Source organism: Perissodus microlepis, chromosome 3 (assembly GCF_051167445.1).
Source record: "Perissodus microlepis isolate ML-2025 ecotype Zambia chromosome 3, ASM5116744v1, whole genome shotgun sequence".
In the NCBI taxonomy this organism is placed as follows: domain Eukaryota; kingdom Metazoa; phylum Chordata; class Actinopteri; order Cichliformes; family Cichlidae; genus Perissodus; species Perissodus microlepis.
The window spans coordinates 35,030,007-35,053,508 of NC_140463.1; the positions used below are offsets into that span (position 1 = coordinate 35,030,007).

Consider the following 23,502-nt stretch of genomic DNA (forward strand, 5'->3'; position numbering starts at 1 on the left):
AGAGCTGATAAATACGACTAAACAAGGCTCTCATTGCCACGCTCCAGCTTTGGTTTCAGCAGCAAATAGACTTTGTGCTTTGGTGCACTCACGTAATTCTGTATTGTGGAGCTGTAATATCATAAGAGGAATGACATAAACAACGAAAACAATGAACGTCGACTGTTTTTGTCCCCCCGCTCTGATTTTACTCATTGTATAAACTCTTATTTTTCAATTAGGAGCTTTAAATCAGTCAGCTTCAGCACAACCTCAGATGGCAACCTATTCACTTTATGCACAAAGACTAGGGGGATCGGTCATGCTCACCGACGTGACGGCTTGTTTCCATTTTGGGAATGACCACATGTAAAAGCTCTATCAGACATAGACCGCTAAACCACTAATTGTCCATCACAGCCTTCTTTACAACTCTGCCGCTGCTGAGTCCAACCCCTATATCGTCAACACCCAAAAAAGCCACCCCTTCTGTGGTGGCTCGCATGTGTACAGTAATCATGGGTGGGTAGGATGAGGACCAACGTGAAGCCAAAACAGAAGAAAGAGAGAAAAGAGAGAACACCCACTCCATCTGTCTGTTCCTATGGGTCTAAAAACAGCTAAACCTCAAACCTTAAATATATAGTGCACCACAGCTGGAGTCCAGTTTAAGAAAAAAAGGGGGGAAAAAAAACAAAAAAACAAACAAACTGTGACGTGAATTTTGGTTTTGACCAAACAAAAGGTTAAATACTGAAAACAGAATTAGCATTTTAGCTATTCTCGGTGCTTCAATACTCACATCGATATGGATGACAAATTAGATAACTATCCATGTTGTGCAAGAGCAGAAATTACACAAAAAGTGGGAGAGCACCGATAAATCACTCGCTTGTGACATTTGTTGCAATCTCCTGGTTCCAACCACAATCATGACAGATTTATCCCAGAGACAGAAACGTCTTAAATGTCTTAAAGCACCCAAATAAACTCAAATGTTGCAAAACCCTAATTATTTGATCTTATCTGACTAACAGCCACATTATAAATTATTATCCAATTTAATTAAAATTCGAGTCATATTTTGAAATGGAACAGCGAGTTATCAAAATAAAGACGTTTCCAAGGCCCAAGGCGGTGGGTTCAAATGTCTTGTTTTGTCTATGCGATCGTCCCAAAAATACACAGACTGCATCACTGTGCCATAACCACCTTCAACCACCAAACGTTCATCAGCAAAGTTGAACATTTAGCCACATTTTGATGGTCTGAAAACCGGATGTGACGAGCGAGGAGGAGAGTAACTCACTGAGAAGTCGAAGGACTCTCTGTTCTTTACGCAGTTCTTACATCGGTGATTTGGGGGTTAGCTGTGGCTCACGAGGTCGAAAGGTCCCAGACAGCGAACTTTAAACCGAGATAGAGGCATGCATGCAAAAATAATTGCTATGTTAAGTCTTGATTATACGCTGTTGCCGGCACGAACAGACACCACAACCTGATTAGTCATACTTATTATACGTCCTTGAGGTCGAAGCATTGTAATGTAAAGTCCACGTGGTCAAACGGACATCCACATGACGAAGTTTATGTCACTCGGACCCAAGCAAACCAAATCGGACTTGTGGTCACTTAAAGTATAACGAAGACATAAATGGGTCCCTGTCAATTTACTTTCCTACCCCTTTTAATCACACAGCAGTTCCACCCTACAGCATACTCTGCTTTACGCTCAGTTTTATTGTAAATAGGAGTGCACTTTACTTGATACAGCTTAGTGTTAATGTGCTATGAGTGGCAACTAATTATTGACAACATAAACTGTTCAGGAAAGTGCTTACTGATGTTACACATATGCAAGCATGTGTGTCATTTTTCCACACATGCATTTCCCATTTTTATACAACTGCACTTCTTATTGCAAGCTGAAGAGTCACCCCCCTGCTGGCCATTAGAACTTATGAAGGTTTGCACTGGTCTCATTTTACAGACTCGGAAGCTGTGCCCACATTTTCATGTCATCTAGAGCCTGACTGATATAGAATTTTTAAGACACATACCGATATTTGGTGGTTTAAAACTGCTATATACTGGCTGATATTTGTTTTTCTTTCAGACACTTGAAACATCAACAGATTTTCCCAAAATTTGGATCTTTAGTTAATTACTTATATACACTCTCAGCTGGTTTTTGCGGCATTCTTTTAACAGGGAAGGTGCAGAGTGTTCTCTGGTGGGCAGACTATGCAACTATCTATAACACGATTGAAGGATATTTTCTCCCAATCTCTTCCTTATTTCAAAGATTTTCATTAGAAGTTATAATGAAAACAACAATAGATCAAAAAATAGCTAATATCAGCCAGTAATACTGGCCTGCTGATTAGTCAGTGGAGTTGTAATCTCATCCATGTCTAAACCAAGAGGTCAAAAATCTGATTCAAGATACTGGGTTCACCAAATATGTGGCTGTTCAGCTTGTTCCTCTTTTTAAATATAATGATTTCTGCAGAAGTGGTTCCATACATGAATAAATTAACTTATTATCTAAAAGCTTTTTGTCAAATACAAAGACACATGTACAAATGTGTACTTCTAAAAGTTGGCAAGATAAGAAGCCAAAATGATATCTGCTGCTGGAGTTAGACCACACACAAGCACACATGTCAGTGTGTTGTGTTTTTCCAACTCATTATCGCTTCCTTGCCCACAAGTCTTTAACAATGAGGCCAAAGTGATGACCCTGGCACCTCTAGTCAGTAACACCTCCTTCCTCTGTTGACACCTCTGGTGACAAGCAAGAGCACTGTGGGTGGCGCAGTAGCACTGCAGGCCCTCTTTGATCCCTTTTATAGAGTCAAAAGTGAAAATACCCCATTTCCCAAATGGAATTCCCCTAAAAAGCTGCAAGTCTGTCAACCAAATGGCCAATATCACAACTGAAGTCATGGCGAGCTTGCTGGCTCTAAACAAAGCACGATCTGGCTCTCCAGCTGGAAACCACTCTTTCAGCTTTACTCGGGTACAGCCCCCTACGCCATACAGTCTGGCATCTCAAGACACCACATGCTGAAGGAACGTAGAGGATCACACCGACAGATCTTTGTTTGTGATCTACCACAACTGAAACTTTTATCAGTGTGAAATGGTTGAAGGGTCAACTCCATTAACACCTAGTTAATCACACTCGCTATCACCTCTCACAGAATGTGTTTCACATGTTTAAAAAGTGACTTCTTTTATCTTTTGAGCTTGTTTAGGCACGTCTCTGCCCTCAAAAAGTTAGGTCGAGACGTTGCCTTTCCAGAAATTCCTCACACTTCTGTACAAAAAGCCTGGTCTAAACTTTAACACAAATAATGGCCGATTCCAGCACTCCACAAAACAAAACAGCCGACAAGTCCCTGCCGCTTCAAACAGCTGTTCTGACTGAGAGTTGTGAGAAGAGCGACAAAGTGGGAGATTAATGACGAAAACAGCTGAGTGAACACAAGCAGTCTCCTCATTTCACACAGGAGAGGAAGAGGAGATTCGGCCGGCAAGCCACTGTTTACTTACAGTGTTGAAGTTCCAAGTCCTCTTGAAGGAAAGTCTCTTTTTGAGACTCATTGTTCCCTAGTCTGCAACACCAGCGGCACGCAGACAGAATATGTGTGTGTGTGTGTGTGAACGCATACCTGAACATTCCCCACCCAAAACTTTGCAAAGCATGTTTGTACAAGTTGGGAAGAGGGAATAAGGGAGGGAGGATGAGGAAGAAATCTGACAAGGTACTGGAGGGAGGGAGAGAGAGAGAAAGCGAGAGAAAGAAGGTGTGTGTGTGGGGTGGGGGGGGGGGGGGGGGGTGGGGGGGGGTTGCAAAGACAGGAAAGAAAGATTTCCTTACTCTGCAGCTGTTGCTACGGCAACCCGCTTGACAATACATACAGCCTCTGCCACAGTGGCATGAAGGAATCAGATGAATTAACCCCCTTTTATTCCCCTTGCAAAAACACGCGCTCGCTATGTGAAAACCACACCGGCCTTCCCCCCTCTTTTGTTTCCAGCCGGGGCACTCGCTCCCTCTCGCTCTCTCTCTCAATTCACTCAAGAAAAAAAAAAGAGAGAGACAAGAATGACCCAGTCAGCTCAAATTCAGACCATATGAATTTTGTTTAATCAAAATAAAAGTTTGTAGTCCACAAGCCGAACCCTGAGCTTCATTATCCGCTGTCACAGAGCGCTATTCTTAAACTCCAAATGGCAGCTGTGTCAACTGGCGTTTTTCTGCTGGCTATTAAAGCTCTTATACCAGAAAAAGATTTTTTTTCCCTTTCAAATCTGGCATCACTCCTCTCTGCTCTGCTGCAACACTGTGCCTCCACATATCTGGCAAATCTCTACAATCAACATGTCGACTGTTTTTAGACCCGCTATTATTCTTAAAGCAGGGGTTGCTCATTCTGAGGTTTTCCCGTGGCAAATGACCTAGCATTCGTCGGACTTAATAGACACTGTATCTCATCCACTCATTTCAGCAAAATTAACAGCTTGGTTTGCATGGTAGATTTCTCCTCTTTATTAAATCTCCGCATGCTCGATCGCTTTGGAAGTTAAACATCTCATTTGAATGGCTGTGCTGATTATTTGGGGGTGGGGTTAGGGGTGGTAGTGGCATTCTTGTGGATATCTGGAGTGGGTGTGCGCTCATGTATGTAAATGCATTTAAAATCAAATAGAAATGAGGGAAAGAAATTGCTGAGTATTGTTTCAAATACACTAGAATGCACATCTTTGGACAGTTTCTCCTTGCAGGCTCTCACATATATACACATATATCACTTCCTGTAGTATCAAAACCTGAGTTGTGCGTTTTAACCTCCACACACCCGGCATGGTTTTTTAAAAAGTTTCAGAAGTAGTCAAACTCAGGTTTGACATGCTGTCAGATAGGGAGCTTAAGGCCGTCTTAGTAGATGTTCAGACTAAAGAAAACCTACTCAATGTGTCAGTCTGCTATGAGAAAAAACAACAACAACATAGCAGTACCTGTTGCCCATAGCTGCTTTATGCTGTGCAAAAAGCTCCTTCTTCTGCATTTTAAATCTTTGCAGGCATCTTGAGGCAGGAGATAAAAAGCAGCACATGTTGATGAATCTGCTTTGAGATCATGCACATCTTCAGCTGCATTTATTAACTCAAATGCAAATGAAACTACCCCATTTACCCCATTCAGTGCCACACGCACAAGGCTGGTATGTTATTATCAATCCTGCGTTTCAGTGTGTTTAAAGTGCAAATCCCGGAAAATCTGTGTATCCATTTGTTGAGTTGTTGTTTCAAAGCAGTCACTGCCTTAACAGGCTTAGAGTGAATTTATTTAATCACAAACCCTACAATTTATATCCCGTTTCACCCAGGCTTTTAGCACCTGGTACTGTGAACCGATGCAGCAGCAAAACACCCACGCAGTGCATGCCTCCAAGACCTACCAATTTGCTCCAAACTAATCCACAAGGAATTTGCACCTTCATTTATCTCTTCATTTATCTAAGAGAAACAGCCTCTCGCTGTAAGTTGTAGCAAAACAACTACACGTAATGTCATTTAGTTACGTTTTTTGTAAATATGGTCCTTTTTTTCCTGCCAGAGCTTGCTACGCAAGTATGCCCTCTGCATTAATGAAGTTGTCTCCCTGAAGTGAATGTGGGAACTGCATTTACTGGTCTGAACAAAGCCTTGCATCATCTGGTGTGCACTTCACACTTCCCAAAGAGACAAACAAATTGTGCTTTAAACTGGATCTTTTGAAAGGATTCTGCACAAAAAAAATCTTGCACAAAATCTTGCAACAGTGTCTGCCCGTAATTTAATAAATCTGTTTACTAGAGCTTGCTTTTATCCAGAAATTTAAAGAAAAAAGGGGAGATGTATAAGACAAGCCACTCACAGGTGAAAATTGTTATGATTTTACACTGGGCTGACACAGCTCCAGGAACGTCTCAAACAACTAAGATTTGGGCTGTAAGGTTTGAGCACAATAATCTCTCTGTATACTTTAGTGGCATGATGGTGGGGACACAAAACCCAACCTCAGGATATCACAAGCTAGTGTAGTCCTTGTGTCCTTGTGTCGGTCCCAAATCCGGATAAATGGAAGGCTTGCGTCATGAAGGGCATCTGGTGTAAAAACTGAGCCAAATCAAATATGCGGATCCATCCGCTATGGTAACCCCACGGGAAATAACAGAGCAGATGAAAGTACCTTCTTGTACTTTACACTGTAGTGCAGAACTAAAAGGCTCAATGTGTACGCTTTCATGTAAAGCCACGCTGATATGTCAGCTGGAGAGGGTTTGTCTATCTTACTGATGTCAGCATTTGTGCTTGCTCTTTAGTTTACAAAACATAATGTAAAGAATTATGTAGGGACAATGTAAAAATTGTGGTATTACACAGTTTATCCAGCAGAGCTGTTCGATGAATGGAGAAACCAACATAAAAGTGCCATCTGTATACCTTCAAAGTGTTCTGGCATTGTTTTTACAACTCTTTGTCAGTTCATCTTACTTTAAATTTACTCTTATTTTTTGTTTGTTTTTGGAAGGTTAGAACTAGAAACTGTATAATATGGACGTAGGCAGCGTGAAAATGGTTTATCTGACTCTTTTTTAATGTCTTGAGTTTTAAACCAAGCAAGGGCTGGATTATATAAAATCACCCAAAATTATAAGTTTCATTCTGTATTCAGGAAATCTTAAAAGTAGCGATTGAAACCATAAACTAAGTGAGTCAACCTTTGCTAGCCAGTATAAATAATGCTTATAGCGCCTTCCCTCATTCATCGTTACTAGCAGTGGGACATTAGATTGCAATATCTCAAAGAAATGATGACATATGACATTTACATACATTTACAAACAAAAACAAATACTCAACATTTGAGTAACATCACCAGCTACTAGCATCTCTCCTCATCATGTGCCTTCATAGCCTGATTTGAGTCGACATTGTGTTTTTGACTCAGCTGGTGAAAACATTTTACAGTTTACTTTTTGCAGAGTATAGTTTATTATTTAAGGTTATTTAAGCTGCCTTTTTTTCAGTCCTAAATTGTCACCGGAGGTTGACAAAGGCCTCTCATTCTCAGACATGTCTGGGCTTGTCTCATTGTTGTGGGCACTAGCAAACACAAATGCATGACATTTATTTATCATTGATGTCATGATATGAGATTTTTATATTACCTAGAAATTTATGGTGTGACATGAGGCTGCCCTAGTTGTTGCCTTATTTGACTGAAATGTATGAACTTCCATTCTTCTTAAATAAATGTACATTATTGGGCAAGTGAAACCCCAAATAACAAACTACTTAACAAATACAAAATCCGATTTAAACATTTGGTATGTGTAGCTAGTTAGGAATCCTTATAATATGGTCTAAACATAATCTTGTTTTGTTATTACAGCAAGTCATAGAGTGTTCTCTGGTGTACAAATGGAGTGTCAATACTCATAATCTGGTTAAAGGGTGCGTCTCCCATCTCTTTTTTTACATTTTTAATTTTAGAATTTGTCCATCATAAATACAGGTACCCATCTATCGCCAAACAGTTTCAGGTTCCTTTTTTTGTACCCATAGGTAGATTTGTTCTGCAGTCGTCATTTATCTATCCTCACATGGACACTCTCAATACAACCACAACAGACAACAATTGCACATATTACAAAACAGCTAATATCGACCACTATATTGGCATGCCAATATATCATTATGGTTCTAGAAGAGACCACAATGTTTCAACATAGGATGAAGTTGATCACTCATTTTGCATTTTCCTCTAAGTGGACAAGAACTTAACAGAGCCACCAGATTCTCTCATTGTCGTGAGAGAAAATACAGTATATACAAGAATATTTGCACATAGAGAGATATCAGGAACTTTTTTGCTCCCTAGAAATCAGCAATGGCATGAAAAAAACCAATATAAGTGGGACTCTATTTTAAAGCAAGGATAAAATCTGTCATGCAGTAATTAGAAGCTATTTTTGGTGCAGAGCTGAGTCATCCATAGCTCCTGTCACAAAGGACACAGAACAGCCCTCCTCAGCCCTTTAAGTCTACTCCTGCCCTTTGACCTCCCTCGGGCGGAAAACCTTCTGCGGCCAGGTGAGCACGTCTCAGCACACAACAAGAGCAAAGCATGTTAAAATGCCTTGAGAAAGAGCATTTTTCTGTTCTTTGCTTCAGCATTCACAGCTGAAGAAGCCGTCTGCTGCCACAAAGTGAATAGGTTTTGTGTGAGCCTCTACTTAATTCAATCAACACACGAAAGATTTCTAGACAGGCTTTACAACAGCAATAACTGCTGCTTGTCACAAGACTAATTGCATGGTAAGTTCTCAAACAACCAATCCTGACCCAAGACGGAAAATAATCTAGGCCTGCTATCTGTGGCTGCCGACAAACTATTCCCTGAAAATAACATCAGAAAGCGCCTTGCATGAAGGCAACTTCCTTTCGAGGGAGGGAGGTTGAGGGTGCGGCAGCTGATAAGAGGGAAGACACATCTCTCTTCCAAACATGCAAGGAGTGTAGGGAGACAAGGAAAGGGACTGATTTGGAAAATTATGAAACTCCTGACAGGCAACACTGTGTTTGATTTTTAGAGGATCCAATGTTTTTACTGTGATAATCTTATTTGTCACGACAAATCTGCAAGGCCGTCCTATCAAATTAGCGAGGATCTGATGAGGTCAGCATGGTTATGTGATGCAAAAGGGGCAGGAATGGGAAAAACACGAACACAATGACCATCTCGTAAGATCTGGTATCGCTGTTATGTCTGTGGTTCAAGGATTGTGAAACCACACTCAGGCCCTTCAGAGAAGAAGATATTTTATGACTTGTACAGAGCAAACAGTCATATTTGTGACTTAATGTCATGCACTGTTGAGTAATGCTGTTTGCCATAATAGGCCCAGAAATGAAGGCTGGACTTGTGATCCAACTTTCACGTGTTCTTGGTTAGTTTTGATTTTACAGTGACAGTTTTGAAACTTGTTGATTCTTGCATGACGTTAGAAGGCATGTGACATCGCTAAAAACACTGCTCAAACCATTCAGCATTTGAATTTGACAAAAATAAAATGTTTTTTGGTTTTCTTCCCCACTATTTCTAGATATAAACTTGGCTAAACCATTACAGCAAAAGGTCTCTGTTAATGTGTAATTATTCCATTATACTAACAGAGGAGTGGAAAAGAATAAAAGCATCGTCTTTTTGATCAAGACTGTCATCTAATCTCGCCATCTGCTTATTCCACAGAAATAATTTAGATTAAAACACAAAACAAAAACATACATGGAAAAAAAAAAACATGCTAAGATCTAAGCTTGTTGTGTTATTCATGCATACAAAGATCACTTCATCCTGCAGCGTGAGTAGGAAGCAAACATTTCCATTGTGCTTCTGACCTCTGGGAAGTTTAAGTGAAACGATTTCTTATTTAAACAGATAACAATCCATAACAGTATAATGCTGCTGAAATGTCACATGTCTGGCCTTTGGCTATTAGCCACATGAAGGGTCCACTTAGTTTCCATTTAGTAAACAAATTATCTCTTCAAAGACTTGTATGAGTGATTTACATGGAAGAGACCGTCAGTACGCTGCGTTTCATCTCTTAATCCCAATGATCAGCAGTAATCTATTGCCTGTTCCTCAATAATTACAGGTTAGTCAGAGCAGATGGGTAAAGCTCTGCTTCTGTCTGGATTAAACTGGCATTTGTATGATTTATGTGGTGCGACTCGTGTGCTTGTTGCTATTTTTTAAAAAGCTGAAAGGTACTTCTAGCATTCCTCTAAATGGATGTGTTTACTCTACTGCTTTGCTTTTGCTCTACTCATTGGATGGTCAGAATTGTGTTGTCAGATCAGTTCTCACTACTGAAAGTACTGTTTGATTTAGACACGAGGCCTTTAAACCAAACAGACACACAATTGCAATGAAAGCAATGACCTGTTTTATTCTTAACCATTAGATCGGTTTCATGCATGATATTGCATTCTCATATTCAGAGCTACTGTGTAATGATGAAAATGTCATAAAATTAATTACACAGGTTGCCATCATGTGTGAAAATGGTCTGACCACCAAGCCTAAAAGCATGCATGAAAACATGACTTCAACTCTATTTGTTGTAAAGTAACACAGTGTTAAAGCAGGGCCGCATACAAAATAAGCAACAAATGAGAAGCCTTTCGATTTACAATTCACAGCTGAACTCCACAAAAACAGACCAACTTCAGAGAAGGCAACCAAAACCAGTGATCAGGACCTTTCCCACAGCAGTTTATTATCACAGTGAAAGGGCTGTGTACACATGAGCCTGGAGGGCTGGAGGTGAGTAAACCACATAAGACGCGACCACACCCTCCTGCTGCTCCCTTTCTTTTCCACAAAAAGAAAGAAAGAAAGAAAAACCACCAGAAATGGACTTTCCAACCTGAAACCAGACACCTATAATTAGCTCACAGTCCCTTCAGTTTTTTACCAAACAAAATTTTTTTTTAAGTTTTCTGAAAAGTCTGGGTGTATGGCTACATTTGTTTTATGACGATAAGATGATACTAATACTATTTGCCATCTGGAAATGTAACAAGGCCATATGTTGCAGAATACAAGAAGTAGCATAATTCTTTACTTCCTCTTTAAGTCCTACTGACCTTAAACCCCTCTGTCTAATCCCTTTGGTCATGCTGGGAACCCAAAGCCACTTTAGTGAAATGGGAAAGAAGTGAAGGCAAGTTGGTCCAATGTTTATCACTCAGGCCTAGCAGCTATAAGATGTCCTTTAGATTGTAAGGATGTATGGTAAAGCTCACAAATGTAAAATTACAAATAGGTCAGACAGTTATTTCTGTTTTGAAAACAATCAGTCAGCTTCTGTTTAAAGGTGACCTATAAAAACAATTACCATCATCATTTAACTGCAGCATCTACTGGAGCAGCTTTGCATGACTGCCAGTTCAAAATAATCCTTATTTATATTATACTGGGCCTTGATGCAGCCATCATTGGAAGACTTTCTTCTGATTGGCTGCCCCTCCTAACTAGAAAAGCTGTGCTCTGAAGATGACCATATTAGGGATTTTCCCCTCTCTGTGACATCAGTGAGAGCCAAGAGTTGAAAAACTTTCTCAAACTGGGCATTTTATAGGGGCCTGAAGCCTGAGCTTTTGACTCACCGAGGTTACTTGTATGTACCCTGACCTAATTATTCAATACTCTGGCCATATTTAACTTGGGCATCCACCACTGCAACAATATACACATTTTAAAAAGGAAAACACTGAGAAAGGGTACAGTAAGTCAACTTTACTGCACAATATGAGAATGATCTAGCACTACATAATTTGGCTAACCTTTTCTTGGAAACATCCTAACACATGTAGGTTGCAAACTGAGTAATAAGTGGTATTTTACACAGCCAAAAATAACAAGATCAGGCAATAACCAGGCTTTGGAAATACCACATTTGATGTTGACCAGAGAAAGATGATGTAAAAAAAATGTTTAAGAGGTAAAGTCAGTGTTTAGGCTTCACCAGTGGGCCATGTTTATGACTCCCACAGTGTAATATCGACAAGACCTTGGCCTGGTTCTGCATCATCTTGCGCCAACACAAGGCCAAAAAGATGCCAACAATATTAACTTTCCAAGCCTGTCTGCAGCCTTGCTCAACGTCTCATACGGGAAGTAAACATGCCCCGGCATTATCTGAGCTTCATGCGAGAGGTAAAAAGCTGAACACAACGAGCAGTCCACTGTACACCAGACATGTTTCAACTGTTACCAAGGAGGTTAAAAAAAGTCTGGCAGCTCTAGAGTTGTTCCTCATTGAATAACCTCCACACCCTTGGCAGTAGGTTCCTTTTCAGTGAAGCAGATAAGTATAATAATAGTAATAGTGAGCAAGGTAAACAGAGAGAGGGGAATGTATGAGCTTCAGAGCGTTCTGATTCACGCATACAAAATCGACAGGCATTGATGAAGGGCTGTGTGGTTAACTAAAAAAACTATTTTTTTTAACTCCCATAATCTCAAATGTCGCTAAGTGATGTCATAATGTTGGTGTGACAACAGCCAAGAGTGGAGCAGCAGTACGCCTGCATTCAGAGATGGTGAGGCAGCGGGTATTTTCCGTGGTTACAGTTGGGTCAAACAGCAAAGTCAGCAACCGCAGCCACATCTGTTCAGCTGGTTAAAGGCCGCTGCATATTCCAACGCCGAGCAGCTGGACAGCAAAATAACTTTTATTGTGTTAATGCACCATTTTTGTTTGCTGGCTTTTGTGTGTGTGTGTGTGTGTGTGTGTGTGTGTGTGTGTGTGTGTGTGTGTGTGTGTGTGTGTGTGTGTGTGTGTGTGTAGCCTAAGGACAAATATCGTGAGCACAGCTGTCCACCCACTCTAACAGAGCTGGCCATGTGATGTCAGAGACATAAAAGTGTGTCGTGTTCTCCTTACACTACTGCTAATTCACAGGAAGATTCGATACCTGCTCATCTTCTCAAGTCCCAACATCCGCATTAAAAAATAATAACCAAAAAAATAGGGCACAAATTTACATAATGAAGTATGGCATCTATGACTAAATCACTAGTCATTAAAGCTTAGTTTCATGTATGATTCCACATTACCAAAGAAAGTAGTTGTGAAATGTGTTAGGAAAGATATGTTATAGAGATGGCTGGTGAATCAAACACGAAGACATGCCTGCACAAAGAAAATAAGGGCAAGGTAAAACCACAGGCAACCATTTCAAGTTCAGACTAAACTGTGGCTGTTAGATGACTCCCTCAGAATAAAAAGCTACAGAGAATTCACTGCCGATTTAATACCATCCGACAGCGACGACGCCGGATCTCAACGTCGCTTCAGCTCAATCGAACTTCTCCCGGTGCTGCCGACTCGCTGCGGAAAGGGTCATTTCTCGGGGCAAGTGCAACAGAGCGCGCTTCATTGAAAAGGCCCCATGCAGTTTACAATAACAAGCCTCCGGGTCACTTAACAAAACTCTTTCAGTACGACATCTAATTTAAAGTCGTCGTGCATCCTGATCTAGACGCAATGCCACATTTTCCTGCATACAGCAGTGTAGTGTGTGTCACACAGCACATGGGAGTCTCAGCTGGCACTGGTCAAAACATTCCTCTGACAGACCACACAAGCTAACCACTGTATGCTGCTCAGAAAGCTACAACAGGAGCTACAAAGAGCCCAAAGAAGAAGTAACAGTGTGGCAGCCAAGATATCCCTAGTGTGAAAGATGAAGGTGCCATCACCAAATGGGCAAAAATAGCACGCGTGGCAGGATTTTTGTGACTTACGGAGTTGAGCGTTAAAGTTTGCTCCATGTATGGCGCTGTGTGCTTTGCCCGTCTTCAGCGCTGCTCCACACGCCTGGTGTGTGTAAGAGAGTCCATCCGCTGGATCTCGCGCGGTGCGTGTGCGAGTCTGTGTTTGCAGTGCAGAGAGGCAGAGCTGAGCGAGGGAGGAGAGCGCGTGCAGAGGAGCCGAAAATCCTGACAGCCACTGAGAGTTCAAAAGCTCCCCCTCTCTTCCTCTGCTGCCGGTTCCTCTCTCTTTTCTATCTCTCTCTCTCTCTCTCTCTCTCTCTCTCTCTCTATCAATATCCCTCCCCTCGTTTTCTCTCTCCCTCCCTCTCTCGCTCTCTTTGCTGTGAATTCCTCCTCATTCCTTCTCTATTTACCTCCCTCTCCGTCTATGTGTCTTCATGCCCTGTCTGGGTTTCTGCTACGCCCACATCTCTTACCCACAATCATGTAAACAAGAGCCGCTAATGTTTCCACACCTAAAAGGAAAGGAGAGGGAGAAACTTCAGGCACGGAGCAAAGAGGCAACAAATTTCCCCAGCAAATTTACCCGAATCAAATTTACCCGAATCAAACGGCGCGCATTAACCATTAACGGCTCGCAGGAACAGATGTTCTCAAATGCCGCAACACCTCCGAACATAGTCAGATTGAGCACAGTCGCAGCAGCCAGCTAATGGTGTCATCTTTGCAAAGTTGAACACACTGTCGTCTGCTGAGCATGGAGGGCGCAAAGCATCTGTTTGCAGCTGAGTGTGTGATGAGTGAGACACAGGCTTACAGCACCGGAGCAGTGGCATGTGGGGGCTGTGTGTGGGTGCGTGGGGTGGGGGGGTTTGCAGTGATGCTCTGAATGAGAAATAATACAAGGATGTACAAAACAGGACGCTCTTCAGCACGAAGAAAAGCTTAGCATCGGAGTAGTCGCTAAGGGAAAAGCAGCAGTGGCAAAAAAATGAATTACCACACATACAAGCACAGGGTTATATAGCAGTTTCTTCTTCTGGTGAAGAAGGAAGGCAAACATTGAGAAGCAACAATACTGCTACTACTATGACATGTCAGAGCCGTGTGAGGAAAGATTCCAGAAGTATGCTCATTTCTGGCCACTGTGTCACCCACAGTTTCAGATTGTTATGGACACACCCACAAAATGCTACAAGAACGCATACAGAAGTTATCCATGAGGGGGAACTCGTAAAGAGCCTCACAGTGTCCTTGTTAGTCCAGATGCACTGAATGAGAGCTTATCGTGTGTTTTCTGAAAAGGCTTGCTATGAGAACAGTCCTTCACAACTATACACAAGTCAGAAAATCCTGCAGAAACCAAACACTTGGACAGGAGTTTCTCCCTGTATTAACCTCCTAGGACCTGGCGTCCACATATGTGGACATCACATTTTGGGTTATTTAGACCAAAATACTCAATTCTGCTCTACAAGGGCCTGATATCCACTTACGAGGACATTATACTGCTACTGTTCTATCAAGATTTTAAACGAATATCCTCATATGTGGGCCTAATTTTTCATAAAAACAAAAATAAGGTAAAAAAAAAAATCTGGTAATTCTTTGTTTTTACATTCATCAGGCCCCCAATATGCCCAAATATCAAAGAGAAATTAAAAATGCATGCCGTGGAAGAGCTCGGAGTCTTCTGAGGTGAAGAGTTTACTACAGTGCATCAGCTTGCTGTGTCCATCATTTGTCACTTGTTTTTGCTCTGAAGGGGATCACAACCTTCAAAGTAGGGGGGAAACAAGTCCTTAAATTTCACTTCATTCTTCAAAGATTCCCAGGCTAAAAATCATTTCCCGAACAGGTCATTCTCCAAATCTGGTGCTTAAGAGGCATCACCCAATTCTGCATATGTGTAAGTCTATAAGAGCCAAATTGGTGCCATTGGATGGCTTTAATTTGCTATGGGAGAACAGAGTTGCTTATAGAAAACCTGATATCTGGCCATGACTGCAAGATGAAAGCTTGTGAAATTAAAATTCAGAGCAGAGCCCGAGGTGCACACTGAAAAGTCTCTGAAAATCATAAATTCCCTAAACTCTTATTATTTGGAATGTATAGCAGTACCGTGACTTAAAACTGCAGATTAAAAACAGATTTTATCACTGAAAATTTGAATTTGGGATTTTTGGAAATCACACACACCACATCGTACTGACTAAAGAGTAGTGATATCATACGGCTCGATCTGTGGAAGTGCATTTGTGCATGTGGCATGGGTAAAACACACATTTGTGAAGGCACCATTAATGCTGAACAATATATGCAGCTTTATATCATCATATAGACATCTTATTAAAGGAGGGCCTATGCAAACCGCATTCTGCATGTACAAGCACAGCTCTGTAAAACTGAGTCTGGGTCTTAAACTGCCACCTGCTGAAAACATTTGGCACATTATGAAACAAAGACAAACAAACCCACAATACAGCAACCTGTTATGAAGCTCAGCTCTAATTTAAGCAAGGATGAGCAATATTTTGCTTTAAGCTACAGGCGTTAATGTCGTCAGTTGGAAATACTCACACTGATGTTAAAAGAATCGTTAAACTGTCCATTTTGTTTTATATTGTTGCATAGCACAAAAAATGAGCCCTATATTTTAAAACAAGCAAAGTTACATTTTTTCATTTCATTGTATTCCATTTTTCTGTCATTTTATAGTGTCCCTACATAGATTATATATAAAACATGGACACATCCACCATAAGATTACCCGTTAATTAGTGAAATCTCATTGTGATACTCACAACTCATTATTTTCACTGTGGCGCTGCTGGTGTTTTGAAATCAGGAGTAATGGGCACGATGTAGATGTGAGTGCAAAACTGAGGAAAACTAACTACTTGAGACTGAAAAGCTGTTAGTCAATGAGCCTTTCTGACTCTTAATTTACAAAATTAAACCTTGTTTTATTTGAAATCTCCTGAAACTAGCATTTAAGCAAATAGGCCCGCTGTCTGTTTTGAATGCAAGTTTAAAAGCTCTTTTACAATGGCTTCATTTTTCAGACAATGAAGCTATAGTTATCTTTTAGATAGCATGTAATTACTAACAGAAGTCATGTAGTACTCTTGTCTGTAGATAATCAACACTTAGTATCAAAACATATGCTGTATTTAACTGAGCCAACTGAGACTAGCCTAAGCCTGCCTCTCTTTGTTTGTGCTACTGCAGGTCCCACCTGCATAGAGATGATAAAACAAAGATATCAAAGATCTACAAAACAATGTAACAGATCAAACTAACGCTGAGAGACAAGGGGAAGAGATTAGATCATTTCACAGACTGCTTCAAGCATAGAAAGGTTTCTATTCAGCCAATGTTATTTTGTACAAGCAGAGTATATGACAGCTCAAAACATCCCCTTTTAAATTTAACAGCAGGCAGGAATAGACACCTCATAACAGCACTAGAGAAGAGATGTCTTAGTTGCTAGGGGTGATGGCATACTCAGAGGCAATTTTACTCTTGATTGATGCAAAGTAATTAGCTATTTCTGGTAAGTCATAAAAAGTAAACAATGAAACACACCGTTAGACCCACGCATGGTGAGGAAATCTTTGCACACGAGCCAACAAGAAGTTACGAAACAAAATAAAAATACACTTTTTAATTTTTTCTATTTTTTTTTTACTGGTAAAAGTTTGTAACCTCGCTTAAAAACAAAAGCTACTCAGATTCGTACATGTGAACATACAGTGAGGATTAGGAGATGAAGTGGGAGGTGGGGTATTATAACCTATAGCTGATTAAGAAAGTAGCTTAAGACATCTTAGGGTAAACATTTTATTATTATTAACAGCGCTCTTTAGTGTGTGTTGAGACATTCCTGAGGAGCAGATTTGTGGTGTGATGTTTTGAGTGCAATGTGGATTCTGCAAGTGTGCTCCTATGTGGACCCACAATACAGTCTGCCACTTTCTGGATCATTTTTGCGCCTGTTTGTGTGCATTCGGAGCAATTACAAGACATAAGAGCACGTGTGTGTGTGTAGTTTTGTGAATATGAATCAGAATCAGTGTGCCTAAGTAATGCGTGCATGCACAGACCCACCGCAGAAAGAGGGTTCCTCAGAAACATTAATATGAGAAAATGTGAGCATGATATTCCATCGTGCAGCAGCGCTCATTAGTGACACCAAACAAACAGGAACATGCCTCTAGCTTACACAAAGACCACTTTGTGAGCCACCCCTTGCAAACACAGAGTTCAAGGCAACGGAAATGTGAGGTTAAAAAAAAGAAGAGAAAAAAAGGCTGAAGTGTAAAAGGGAGGGGGTATGGTTCAAACGTCCACATTAATGAGGTAATTTTTGTACATACAGGCCAACCAGAATGGGAAGGACAGAAGACTATCAGAGCATTAAAATGAAAAAAACACTTTCCATGTTTCAAATTCATAGCATAAAGGGTGAGGAAGGAAAAACAACTTACGTCAAGGTCATCCAGCGATCGCGCCAGGCTGAGACGTTTGGCAGAACGACGTTTAGACGCACGAATAGCGCCTATACCCCAAAACCTGGAACCCTGAAGGCAAGAGTATTTAAATCACCATTACTGATTTAACTTTTGAACACAAGACACTGTCTCTCCTAGAAAATCAAGTTACCAAACTACAACTTAGTAACTGTTAAACTACTGTCACTGACATCTATTTATCTACAGAAATTTTTTGCTTATTTAACTGTAAAACACGACATTTGCTATGACTGTCGGAGATAATGTCATAATTTTCCGAGAACTGAAGTGTTTGTGATACGTTTTTGCCCAGAGAGTCAAAGATAATGGAGTTACTCGCGGATAGGAGAAAATGAAAATGTAACAGTATAAGCAAAGTGAGAATTGAATTTGAGATGAGTTTGTTCAAACACATCTTTCTGGGAATCTAAAATGATCCGCGAGATCTGACAGATTTCTCTCCTGGTGCTTCTACATTCAGATATAATTGCACACTAATGTCACAGTCTCTCGGACTGCAGATGGAAACACAATCGCTAATATCTTAAAGATACTGCATTCTAACCAGCCACCGCATACTCTTGTGACTGGAGAGGTTTTGTGTCTAATTCTTGCAGATAATTACTGCTGCATGACATGGGCTCTACCCTGTAATTTGTCTGGCTTCCTGTTCAAGATAGTCTTTTATTCTGATCTAATGCAAGCTGCTGGGAAAAGATGCAATCAAGCTCTGACTTGGAAACACAGGGCAATGCTTCTCTTAAAGAAATAAACTTAAATAAAAACTTCAAAAAAAAATATATCACATGAGATTATTCTGTAGCCAAACTTAATCTAAAGCCCGCTGCATGTGTCCCTGATTACAAAGTTATTTACAAACACAAGCTCGCCTACATGCTGACTAATTCGAGTCTGTTGCTTAGTGAAAAAGCCGACTTCAGAGATACTTTAGACGTGTAATTGTGGTCCTTGGAGCACATGGATACACAGGGACATCTTGTGGACAAAGAGGAAACCAACAGTAAAAAAAACCTCTTTATAGAGTTGCACATTAACTTTCAGCAGGTGTTTTCTGAGCTCAATTGACACACTGCACCAACTGAGCGTTGAGCAGTGGTGTTTTATTTCATGTTAGGTGCCACCAAAAACAGACTTACTAACACCCCCTTGATGTCGGGAAACTCAATTCTTTCTGAGCATTTAATACTTCCAGAGCCACTATAAGCACAGAAGCAGATGCTCTTGCCTCAAGGTGACAGGAATAATAAACTTTACATTTTAGCAAAGAAACCTGCACAGCACTTAAGTAAAAGCATTTAATTCAACAAGAATACAAAAAAAGTTTTAAAGAGTTTCTGAAAGACAGGACACCTCATGCTTGTTGCTGATCACATAAAATGTCTCTGTCAGGACACCTATAAAGATCCTATAAACATCACCGGGTACTTCAAAAGGACATATTAAGGACCTACTACAGGGACGTCATTTCTGACTTGCATTCTAGCTTGCTAGAGCTTTGCATGACTCACACCTCAAAATAATCCTTATTAATTTGATGATGGGCCTTGGTACAGTTGCTCAGTTCATTCTCAGTCTGAAATAAACAATTTTAGGTCCTCCCCTTTAAAACTACTTTCTTGGATTGGCTGCAGCATACAAAGAGCAGGTAGTTGGGCTGCTGTGTGCCATTTTTAATTTGAGCATCTGCAATTTTAAAAGTACATACGCGACAAAAACAAGGGGGAAAAAAGCATATAATGTCCCCCTCACACGTGAAATTAAAAAAATATTTTTCTAACATTTTTGCCCTTTTTTGTAAATAACTATCAAGAAATTTTAACCTTTTGGGTTCAAAAACATGATAAATATATGATTTTTCATATTTGACTCTTGTTGAAGTTAAATGCCTGAAACCTGTATTTTAGATCACAGGTCATTTATACATACTCATAAACCTCATTAACTACTTTAATGGCAGCATAAGAAATGTTTATTTTTAAATTCTTTAGATTGCAGCTTTAAAGTAATAAAAAGAAAGAAAGAAAACAAGAAAGAGTGTCTTACTTACATTTCTAGTGCTGCCATCCTTTTGCTGCTTCTGTCTCTGTTCTACAAACTTTCTGGTCCATTCCTCCCTGGGAGGCAGCATCATGACTTCAGCTGACTGGTATCTTTCCGAGGGTATCTGGCTCATTGGAGGTGGCAGGTTATTGGTGCTGGCACTAAGACTATTGTGTGAGGGCCAGTTGTTGTTGGATGTTTCACATGGTGCCGTATCACTACTCAGGACTTTTGGCCACTTTGGCTTTGAGAACCACCGTTGGCTCCCTCTGAGAGGATCTCCAGAGAAGCTTGTTTTTTTATCCAAACGCATAAGAGGTGGTGGGGGCTTGAACTGGAACTGTAGTCTGGGTGGGGGTCCTCCATAAAAGCTAAATAAAGAATCTGGGCCAGGTAATGACTCTGAAAGGGAATCTGTGCTGGTAGTGTTCTCTGGATTAAGTTTTTGGCCATTCTTGGAGAGGGTTATTGGGGTGAGGCCCTCAGCCGGAGGATAATCCCATGGACAGCTGGGGAGGTGGGCCCCAGGATGGTTTTGGATCACCGAAGGGAAATCCCTGTCCGCTCTCTCCTCAGGGGGAGAAACATTTCCAATACCACTGTCCCCATTGCTGCTGGCACTGCCACGTTTGGCAGTGCTGACATTCTCCTTGGCATGCTCCTGGGCTTCTGCGTCCAGTTTCACTCTTAGTCTTTCCACAGCCTCCCCCATGTCGCTGTAAAGTACTGTTACAAAGTTAAGAACATCCGGGGGAGTCTGTGGGAATTCCAGGCAGCCCGAGGCATCTGGATCTGGAGTGCAGTTGAAACCAAAACGGCCAGCAATCCCAGTGTGATCCTTGTGATTTCCCAGATCTGGGTCAATGAAAAAAACATGGCAGGAGGCACGCAGAGGACTATCTTCTGGCACACGGCCATTAATAATATGCCCTGTGGTGACCAGGCAAAAAAAACGTGGGTCTTCAGTACACACAGCCCCCAAGACCAGGTTCTCAGCAGGGAAAGCTGCCAAAACAGCTCCAGCGTCGTCACAAAGACGAATGCAATCAAACATGATCTTCATCATCACAAGGGTATGGGTGTCCTGCTCAGTGCCCAGCTGTCGGATTCTCTCCAGAATGGCCTTTGAACAGTCCTCTGATTCACTAGTGTTCAAAATCAGCTCTGTGGAGCTCAGGTAGCCAACCACCAAAGTCATGTTCAAAACACCCCAGTCTGGATTGGCTTCGTCTGTAATAACAGAGTCTGCATCCCCAGATGTGGAAGTCTCCTCCCTTGGCTGCTCAGCTAAAGCACTCCACTGCTGTGACCACTGTGACATATCCGGCTCTGAAACCGGCCTCTGTTTGGCGGCAACCGAACAACTCGCGTTAAAGGAGGAGTTGCTTGAGTCATCTGAGACGGTGCGGAAAACACTTGCCTTTTGGAAAACGCCACTTTTCTGAGCAAACCCAAATTTCACATCATTAAGGATTGGGTTTCCCAACACTCGGCCTTCAGCCTGCACCACCAAGCACAGGGGTCCTTTGCAGCTGCCAATCAGCTGCACCACAGCCTCATGAGAAGCAGTAGACACGTCACTTCCATTGATGACCATGATGCAATCTCCTTGTCTGAGCCCCACCAAGTAAGCTGGGCTTCCTTCCAGGATGCCGCTCAACATGCACGGCCTCTGTCCTGAAATAGTAAAGCCATATCCAGCCCGACCACGGATGACCTCCACGCTCTTGAACTCACCGGATGCATTCATATCCAGACGCCTCCTCGCGCCCTCAGGCTGTCCCTGTATCCTCATCTTTGTTGCCGCATGTGGGAACTGAAACACTTGTCCGTTGCCAACACTATTGTGTTGTTGTCATCTTATGGTAACACAGAGCAAAACACAAGGACAAAAAGTAAAGAAGACGACATGTTTTTCCACCACATCAAATTGTTCAAAGACTTAATAAATTACAACTCATGCATTAAAATGTCAAAAATACTTGCCAATAAACGACAGCTCTAGAGTTCTTTGTGAAAACTAATGAGAACTTCTACAGCACATTTTATTAATTACATTAAATGGTTATTTTATTGATGAATACTGCTAATAAATAATGTAAAGACCATATACTGAAAACAGAATAACATTTTTTAAGTAGTGTTAGAAAAAGCAGGGTGTTTTTCTAGCTCTATCTTTGCTCTCACCTAGTCAACAAATTAATTTAATTTAATCAATTTCATTTAATAACCAAGTAACGCAACCCACATCAATCTTATTTCTGCAATTATCTGTCAGAGCTAAAACAGAGGCAGCTTTTATGTGCAAACACGGCTCACATATTACTCCCAGTCACCCCTCCACCCAGTCCCCAAAACACACCGCCAGCTGGCTCCCTGCTCACCACCACTTTAATGAAGGACTCTGGTGTCGGTAAGCCACAGTTTTTAAATGTTCCAACACTTAAGTCACCGTCCGAGTCATTTTATGATGGGAAAAAAACCGAAACAAAAATAGCGAACGCTAGCTCCTGCTTTACCTTTTTCAGAGTTTTGGCAACTTTAAGGCAACAAACAATATTAACGTAACTCGAAACTTTGACAACAATTAAGGCCTTATCGGGAAAAAATTTTTTAACAGTACCTGCTTTTAAAGTTGTGCCAGAAAAAAAAGCCCACGGGTTTTACGTTTACGTTAACACGAGTCTACCACGTTTACATTTTCTGCTTCACGCGTCCATTTTTTTTTTCTCTATTCTCTCCCTGCAGTGATTCGGTACTCCATATGGCAGAGCTCGAGGGCACCACCTCCATCCATTCACTCACCACGGAAATCACAAAGCGTCTTTCACTGTAACCATGACAGCGTAACGTCTCCGGAACATGTGACTCCTCCCACTGGCCAATCAGCATCTCCTTTGCGTTCAATATTCAAACAGTGGGAGTGACGCTATTGGCTGACAATGATGGCAGTTGACAAGCTTCATTTATCCCTTAAGTAAAGTAAAGTATGTTTATATTTTTTTATTTATATATGATATTTTTAATAAATAACTCTGCTTAAGTATACAAGTGAGAGCACAGAAAGTTCTCTGGAGACTCTGTAATCACCCCTGACATATGTCTAAAAGGAGGAATATAATGAAATTTAAAAGGCACTGCCCATGCAATGGTGATAAGTTGATCACTTAAAAACCAAAAAGTAAAAATAAAAAAGGTCTTACCCATATGACTCTGCGGTTAATGCAGTATGTCTCATCCACTTTGCCTCTGGTTAACTCCTTCCCCTCCACTCGACTGCGGCTCTTTACGGCGGATGGTGTGTAAACACTAACTCTGGTCAAAGGGCTGCAACGGTTGCCTCACCCCTGGCCTTACTAGTCATGTGCGGTGTAGCTTACTAATTTGCAAGAAACTGACAGCCGTTTTGACAAACCACTATATAACAACAGGATTAGAAGTCTAATGCAATGACGTTGCACTTAATGATTTATTTATTACGGCTGTGAGCAATGAGCATACTATGCAAACACAGGCCACACAGTTCAGTGTGTTATAAGGAAACAAACGATGTTGCTTTCTCATTTTCATGAAGGAATGACTTCCTTTGAGCTGGTGTAA

At 41.1% G+C, this 23,502-nt stretch overlaps 1 protein-coding gene across 1 annotated transcript in view; it reads right to left on the reverse strand.

The window, feature by feature from the left end:
• The window catches only part of rgs12a (regulator of G protein signaling 12a), a 42,533-nt gene extending 19,881 nt beyond the window's left edge, over positions 1 to 22,652 (reverse strand). The window contains exons 1-3 of the mRNA XM_084924210.1: positions 22,526 to 22,652; positions 19,910 to 21,761; positions 17,818 to 17,910 (exon numbers count right to left, since the gene is read on the reverse strand). Of these exons, the coding sequence (XP_084780336.1) occupies positions 17,818 to 17,910; positions 19,910 to 21,697 (1,881 nt within the window). The 5' untranslated portion in view covers positions 21,698 to 21,761; positions 22,526 to 22,652. The remainder of the gene's footprint in view (positions 1 to 17,817; positions 17,911 to 19,909; positions 21,762 to 22,525) is intronic.
• Between the last annotated feature and the right edge of the window lie 850 nt (positions 22,653 to 23,502).